We start from the raw sequence: 7,951 nt of genomic DNA on the forward strand, positions 1-7,951 counted from the left end.
TGAATCAGGTTAGTAACACCTGGGGTTGGAGCCAAACCTACAGAAGGGTAGCTCTCCAGGAACAGGGTTGGGCAACCCTGCTCTAGTGGATCGGAGGTTCAGTGTTCTGCTACGTGTTTCCTTCAGTCTGTCAAAATGTAAACAGTCCATGGGGAGAGAGTGGACAGGTCAGAGAGTGTGTGTGTGTAGGTGTTGTTCGTGTGTGTGTCGGGGTTATAAGTAGAGACCATGTGTTAACTGGATGTGCTAGTTTTCTCAAGCCTTGTACTGGGCTCAGCTAGCCTGTCACTATGGTAACCATGAGAGAGGCGTAGGCCAGGGGTTCTCACCCCCCCTCCCCTTACCCTGCCCTACATACATGGTAGGTAGGCTATGCCCCCCCCCCCCCTATAACCCATTCAACCCACACTGTCAGAAAGAGAAAGGCTATGGGGGATCCATCAGACCCCCACCCCCAATATAAGTAATGTTATAACCAGGGGTGTAGTTTAGGTTAAACAGACGTCAACACAGTTCACACACCTTTTTCATTTTGCGTGAGTGTCTACCCACCTATCGAGTTAAAATACAGGGAGCTCAGCGATTAGCATCTACCCACCAATTTGTTTTCCAACTATATCTCTACCCATAATCCCATGTGTAGCTAGCTGTGGTCAGAGTTCCAGGAAGTTTCTGTTGAAATAGCATAGCGTTGGTGAAGGTTCTGTCTGTGGTAAGGTTTGTTTACCTATGAACAATGAAACTCAAGAGCTCTGTGTGGTAAAACAAATACCCTTACTGGTCAGTATATGTGTGTGTGTATAAGTGTGAATAGTGTGTGTGTGTGTGTCTAGTGTGTGTGTAGTGCGTGTAGTGTGTGTTTGTGTAGTGTGTGTAGTGTTTGTGTAGTGTGTGTGTAGTGTGTGTCAGAGCCTAGCACTCTAAAAGACTTCATTGTTCCTGAGGTTTTATAAGAGACATGTGGAAAGAAAAACAAATATGGGAGTGTGTGTGTGTGTGTGTGTGTAGTGTGAGTAGTGTGTGTGACTGGGCAGAACAACATTTTTCTGGAAAGTCTCTTTCAATTCCACGATCAACATGGACATGCTGCCACACATATTACACAAACAAAATAGCAGGCACACACACACACACACACACACACACACACACACACACACACACACACACACACACACACACACACACACACACACACACACACACACACACACACACACACACACACACACACACACACACACACACACACACACACACACACACACACACACACACACACACACACACACACACCAATAGATGACTGTCATAGTCCATCTATCCTTCTCAGCGTCCAGCCCTCAAACACTGAATTCCCATTTCCATCTACCAGACCCCTTCATTTGTTTCCACTCCCCCCCTCCATTCCCTTATCTCTCCATCCCTCCATCTCTCCATCTCTCCATCCCTCCATCTCTCCATCCCAGTGTCAGTTGAAGTGGTAGTGGCCCACCCTCCTCCCTCTCCATCTCTCCATCCCAGTGTCAGTTGAAGTGGTAGTGGCCCACCCTCCTCCCTCTCCATCTCTCCATCCCAGTGTCAGTTGAAGTGGTAGTAGTCCACTCCTTCTTCCAGATGGAGAGACTTCAGGTTCTCTTCAAACACTCCTCCGGTCATGTCCTGGGAGGACCAAGCGACAGAACATGAAAAGAGAGAGTGAGGAGGACATGCTGGTCATCGCTCTAATTATCACCAACGCCCATGGTCAGTCTCCTACTTCCTGTCTGTAGGTGAGGTCACTTCCTGTTTTTAGTTATCTCTGGCATCTGATTGGTCAACATTTTAAAGAGATAAGGACCAGGGTTGGGGTCAATTCCATTTCATTTCCAGTCAATTCAGAAAGTAAACCTAATTAAACTCCAGATGTTCCTCATTGAAAATTTAACTGAAATGGAATTGAACACAATCTGGTCCTTGTGACATATCGGTATGTTTAAGAATTAATTGTGTGATTGGCTCCAGGTGTGTTTGTGAGCGTGTCTGGTGTGTGTGTATGTCTGCTGAATGTGTGTGTGTGTGTGTGTGTGTGTGTGTGATTGAGTCCAGGTCCCAGTGTCCTCTGACTGGATAATCACTGATCCCAATTCCCATAATTGGCCAATTAGAAGCTATGGGAGGCGGGCCAGTCTGTAAAAGCTGCATGCAGCTCATATTGTGATAAATACACCATTAACTGTCTGTCTGCCTGGGCTGGCCAACTGAGTATGTGTGTTTTCTAAACCCAGAGGCAATGTGCTTGTGTGTGTGTGTGTGTATGTGTGTGCGTGTGCACTCATCCCAGAGGTAATTAAATTCCCCCAGTTAAAGGATCACCAAATAACTTTTAGGAAGGCTTTAAACTATATTATACCCTGTATGGTTGTTACTAAGGCTTTATAACTGTTTTTATCTTTATTTATACAACGGGTGGGTCTAATCCTGAATGCTGATTGGTTAAAACCGCATTCCAGCCGGTGTCTATTCCACAAATTACCACCGGCTAAATCTATGACGTTAAAATGCCTATTTACTCTGTTCCATCTGATTGCTCAATCCCCTGTCTCATCAGCCCAGCCAGGCAATTTATAAACTTGATCTCCACTAACATTTAGTTTTCAACAGCGTAGATTTGTATAAACCTTGCTGTCTGTCTCTCTGGAATTTGCAACATTGTTTCAATATTGAACTTTGATCTCCAGATGTCCCATAGTAATGAACGTGTCGTGAGTCGGGACGAGACAGAGAGGCAGGCAGCGTTTCTCAGCCAGTCGAAATCATGAATCAGCTGGGATCATTTTTATGGATATAAACAAAGAAATGTACATTGAAAAAAGGTCAAACGAAACAAAGTGTAGCTAGATTGCAGTCTTTCCAGCTTCAGGTTGAAGTGATTGTGTTAGCTGTGTTGTTGGCTAGCTCCTCTGAACATCAGTGTCCTGACGAGTGAGCACATTTCCTACGCCAGGTGAAATTGCGCCTCATTAGCTCATTGTTATGGATGTATCCAAATAAATGTCACTAGAAAACATCTTAACAAATGCAAATGCACCTACTTTGTTGTTATTCTGGCTACACTTTTTGACGTGACTGTAAGTTAGCTGTAGTTGGCTAGCTAGCAAGCAAAGGATAAGAACGTTGCCAGCCAGTATGGCAATGGAACATTTAGAACGAACAACTGGGTCGCATCCACATATACAGAACAAAAAGACTGAACGTCTGGGTCACGTCTCTGGCAACCGAACCGATTGAACGAACGACCAGCCAGCTTGGGTAGCAACCTTACATTTGTGTCAGAGCTACATCTTGTGGAAGGATGAAATAGTATGAATAAATTCATCAAAATAATGTTGGTAACCCGTTGTATAAAAGTGATAATTTATTTTCTTAACTCTATTTTCGTAAAACTGCATTGTTGGTTAAGGGCTTGAAAGTAAGCATTTCACGGTAAGGTCTACACCTGTTGTATTCGGCGCATGTGACAAATACAATTTCATTTGATAATGCCCTCGAAGCCAGTGTTTGGAGGATATATTGGCATGGTTTGCCGGCCCTCAACTTCGTCTCGGGCCTAACACCGGTGCCAATATATCCTCCAAACACCGGCTTTGAAGGCATTATCACTTAATTATATTATACCCTGTCTGGTTGTTACTAAGGATTTATTACTGTTTTATATATTTATTTATATTATACCCTGTCTGGTTATTACTAAGGATTTATAACTGTTTTATATCTTTATTTAGGAAAAGTGTGAGATCAAAGTACCAGTGAGAGGTTTATGGTAAAAAATATTATGCTGCAGTCAAAGATCAGCAGGCTGTGTACGTGTGTGTGTGTGTGTGTGTGTGTGTGTGTGTGTGTGTGTGTGTGTGTGTGTGTGTGTGTGTGTGTGGGTCAGGGCACACGCCCTAGCTCATTATACCATTAGCAGAGATTACAGACCTGGCGGAGATACGATCTGGAACAATGAACAACAGGACACACACACACACAGACGCAGACGCACACACACGTTCTCCACTCACCAGCTTGACACAGATGATGCAGGGTGGAGAGGCGTCTCTGTAGTGCAGGACAGGGATCTTAGGCTTGGGCCTCTCCTGGGAGGAAGACAGGAGGGAAAAGGAGGACAGGAAACAACTACATGGTTATGACTTCTCCATCTGTGGTAGCTTAGCTCCAGGATCTGATCTGATATCTATGGTAGTTTGGTTCTAGAGTGTTGTGGTATCTATGATAGTTTGGTTCTAGAGTGTTGTGGTATCTATGATAGTTTGGTTGTAGAGTGTTGTGGTATCTATGATAGTTTGGTTGTAGAGTGTTGTGGTATCTATGATAGTTTGGTTCTAGAGTGTTGTGGTATCTATGATAGTTTGGTTGTAGAGTGTTGTGGTATCTATGGTAGTTTGGTTCTAGAGTGTTGTGGTATCTATGATAGTTTGCTTCTAGAGTGTTGTGGTATCTATGGTAGTTTGGTTCTAGAGTGTTGTGGTATCTATGGTCGTTTGGTTCTAGAGTGTTGTGGTATCTATGGTCGTTTGGTTCTAGAGTGTTGTGGTATCTATGGTCGTTTGGTTCTAGAGTGTTGTGGTATCTATGGTCGTTTGGTTCTAGAGTGTTGTGGTATCTATGGTCGTTTGGTTCTAGAGTGTTGTGGTATCTATGGTTGTTTGGTTCTAGAGTGTTGTGGTATCTATGGTAGTTTGGTTCTAGAGTGTTGTGGTATCTATGGTCGTTTGGTTCTAGAGTGTTGTGGTATCTATGGTCGTTTGGTTCTAGAGTGTTGTGGTATCTATGGTCGTTTGGTTCTAGAGTGTTGTGGTATCTATGGTCGTTTGGTTCTAGAGTGTTGTGGTATCTATGGTCGTTTGGTTCTAGAGTGTTGTGGTATCTATGGTCGTTTGGTTCTAGAGTGTTGTGGTATCTATGGTCGTTTGGTTCTAGAGTGTTGTGGTATCTATGGTCGTTTGGTTCTAGAGTGTTGTGGTATCTATGGTCGTTTGGTTCTAGAGTGTTGTGGTATCTATGGTCGTTTGGTTCTAGAGTGTTGTGGTATCTATGGTCGTTTGGTTCTAGAGTGTTGTGGTATCTATGGTCGTTTGGTTCTAGAGTGTTGTGGTATCTATGGTCGTTTGGTTCTAGAGTGTTGTGGTATCTATGGTCGTTTGGTTCTAGAGTGTTGTGGTATCTATGGTCGTTTGGTTCTAGAGTGTTGTGGTATCTATGGTCGTTTGGTTCTAGAGTGTTGTGGTATCTATGGTCGTTTGGTTCTAGAGTGTTGTGGTATCTATGGTCGTTTGGTTCTAGAGTGTAGGGTCTCACCTTGGACTCCTCATAGGTGTAGAAGCCTTTCTTGATCTTTTTCTCGTCCACATCGCAGAACGCTCGGACCTGACCAACACACACACCAACACACGTTTGTAAATGCATGCACACACACTATTTCTCACACTCTCTCTCAAACACACAGAAGCCATATACGAAAAGTGACCAATGCACGCACACACACACACACACACACACACACACACACACACACACACACACACACACACACACACACACACACAGAGAGTTTGCTTGGGCGTTGTCTGGCGTATCAGTCAGTGTAACAGTAGATAGTGATCCATGACCCATTATGACCAGTTGGGTCCAGCTGGCTCCTCATACTAGTGTCTCAACACAGAGTGTCCCAAGTGGCACCCTATTCCCTAATTAGTGCACTACATTTGACCAAATCACATTCTATTCCCTATTTAGTGCACTACATTTGACCAAATGGCCCCATATTCAGCCTGTAAGGCTCTGGTCTAAAGTAGTGCACTGTATAGGGAATAGGGTATCATTTGGGATGCAGCCATATGTTGTCGTGATGGGGCAGAGTACATAGGATAAAGGATCATTGACCCTACAAACAGATCTAAGGTCAGCACTGTGTTCTGGGGAGGGTCACCTGATCCTAGTACCAATCAGAGAGCAGTGATTGTGGAAGATGCAACCTAATTGGCTATTGGGAGTTTCATTAACCTCTCCTGATTGGCTAGCAAGTGTTGCATAGCCTTTTGTGATTGGCTGGTGAGAGGTACATACCTTCTTCTGATTGGAGGGACTGAGGCAGCGGTAGAGTTTCCGGCCCTGTTTCCCAGCATTCCATATGGTGAAGGATTCCCATTGGTTGATAACTCTCTCCTGGAGGAAGGCCACACGGAGGTTCCAAATGGTTTCCCTGGAGACCGGAGGACAGGGGAGGAGTTACAGACATGGACCACACACACATACAAGTGTGCACGCACGTAACACACACACCTATAACCCTGATAGTTATCATATGGAGACATTAGTGTGAGCTCATCCTCTGATGGTTTGACTAAAACACTGGGCCTCCATGACAAACACTACCCGCCACCATAAACCATGGTTCTAGTCAAATATACACACACACACACACACACACACACACACACACACACACACACACACACACACACACACACACACACACACACACACAGAGACACAAGTGTACTCACGCACATCAATTAAACACACACACACCAAATACACCATGCATGGGTGGTCCCCATATTCCTTCCCTAAACAGTTTCACTGATGCTTTGATTTAGGGGGACCTAGATTAACACATAGAAATATATACACGCAGTGTGAGGACACACACACACACACACAATATATGTCATCGTAGAGGGATTGACTCAGAAGTGTGTCTGGAGAGGTAAGATGGTGGCAAAGAGAGAGAGAGGAGGAGAGAAGAGAGGAGGAGAGAAGAGAGGGATGAGAGAGAGGAGAGAGGAGAGAGAGAGAGCGAGAGGGAGGAGAGAGAGAGAGAAGAGAAGGGAGGAGAGAGAAGAGAGAGGAGAGGGAAGAGAGGAGCGAGAGAGAAGAGGGAGGAGAGAGAGGAGAGAGGGAGGAGAGAGAGGAGAGAGGGAGGGGAGAGGGAGGAGGAGAGAGAGAGAAGGAGGAGATAGAGGAGAGAGAGGAGAGAAAGGAGAAGAGAGAAGCGAGAGAGGAGAGAGGAGGGAGAGGGAGGAGAGAGAGGAGAGGGAAGAGAGAAGGAGAGAGAGGATGATTTGTAAAGGAGTGCATCATGACAGCGCGTCAACAAGGTTAGATATACGACCGACAGACGGAGGGGGGGAAGGAAGGAGTGATAACAGGAAAGAGGGGATGAGAGGGAGGGGGGTGAGGAAAGGGAAGGAGAGGTCTTCTCCTTCTGAGTCTTTACAGAAATAGGGTTTCCACTACGTGTGGACTACGTGTGTGTGGCTATAGAGGTTGGAAAGGGCCTGGCGGGGGGCACACACACACACAGTCGGAGACTCTGGAATTCCAGAGCTGAGTGTGTGTGTGTCAGGAAGGGGCACATGGGAATGCTAGCTGGACAGCTGTGTGTAGCTGGAGGACATGTTGTGTGTGTAAGCGTGGCTGTGTGTGCGTGTCTTACTCCAGGACAGAGTGTGTAGCAGCTTGTTGATGGTAGCGGTAGACTAGTAAACACTGGTCCACTCTGACCACACCTCCTCCCTGACCAACACTCTGATAGAACCACAACAGATCCTCTGGAACTCCCTGGAGAAGAAAGAGAAGAGAAGAGAAGAGAAGAGAAGAGAAGAGAAGAGAAGAGAAGAGAAGAGAAGAAGAGAAGAGAAGAGAAGAGAAGAGAAGAGAAGAGAAAGAAGAGAAGAGAAGAGAAGAGAAGAGAAGAGAAGAGAAGAGAAGAGAAGAGAAGAGAAGAGAAGAGAAGAGAAGAGAAGAGAAGAGAAGAGGAGAGGAGAGGAGAGGAGAGGAGAGGAGAGGAGAGGAGAGGAGAGGAGAGGAGGGAGGAGAGGAAAATAAGGGTTGGGATGGAGTGTGGCTGTGGAAGGGAAGAGTGAGGTCACACATTTGATCACAAATCCATTTGAACAATGTT

The 7,951-nt window shown here is 45.4% G+C and overlaps 1 protein-coding gene across 1 annotated transcript; it reads right to left on the reverse strand.

The window, feature by feature from the left end:
* Positions 1-1,256: 1,256 nt before the first annotated feature.
* On the reverse strand, positions 1,257-7,608 carry LOC311117996 (queuosine-tRNA galactosyltransferase-like; the record flags this gene model as incomplete). Its single annotated transcript, XM_084192878.1, has 5 exons — positions 1,257-1,662; positions 4,047-4,121; positions 5,344-5,412; positions 6,112-6,247; positions 7,484-7,608. Coding segments are annotated over 5 exons (486 nt in total), but the record flags the coding sequence as incomplete, so codon positions are not given.
* Between the last annotated feature and the right edge of the window lie 343 nt (positions 7,609-7,951).

This window comes from Coregonus lavaretus, assembly GCF_964263955.1.
Source record: "Coregonus lavaretus genome assembly, contig: HAP1_SCAFFOLD_9535, whole genome shotgun sequence".
Taxonomy (NCBI): Eukaryota; Metazoa; Chordata; class Actinopteri; order Salmoniformes; family Salmonidae; genus Coregonus; species Coregonus lavaretus.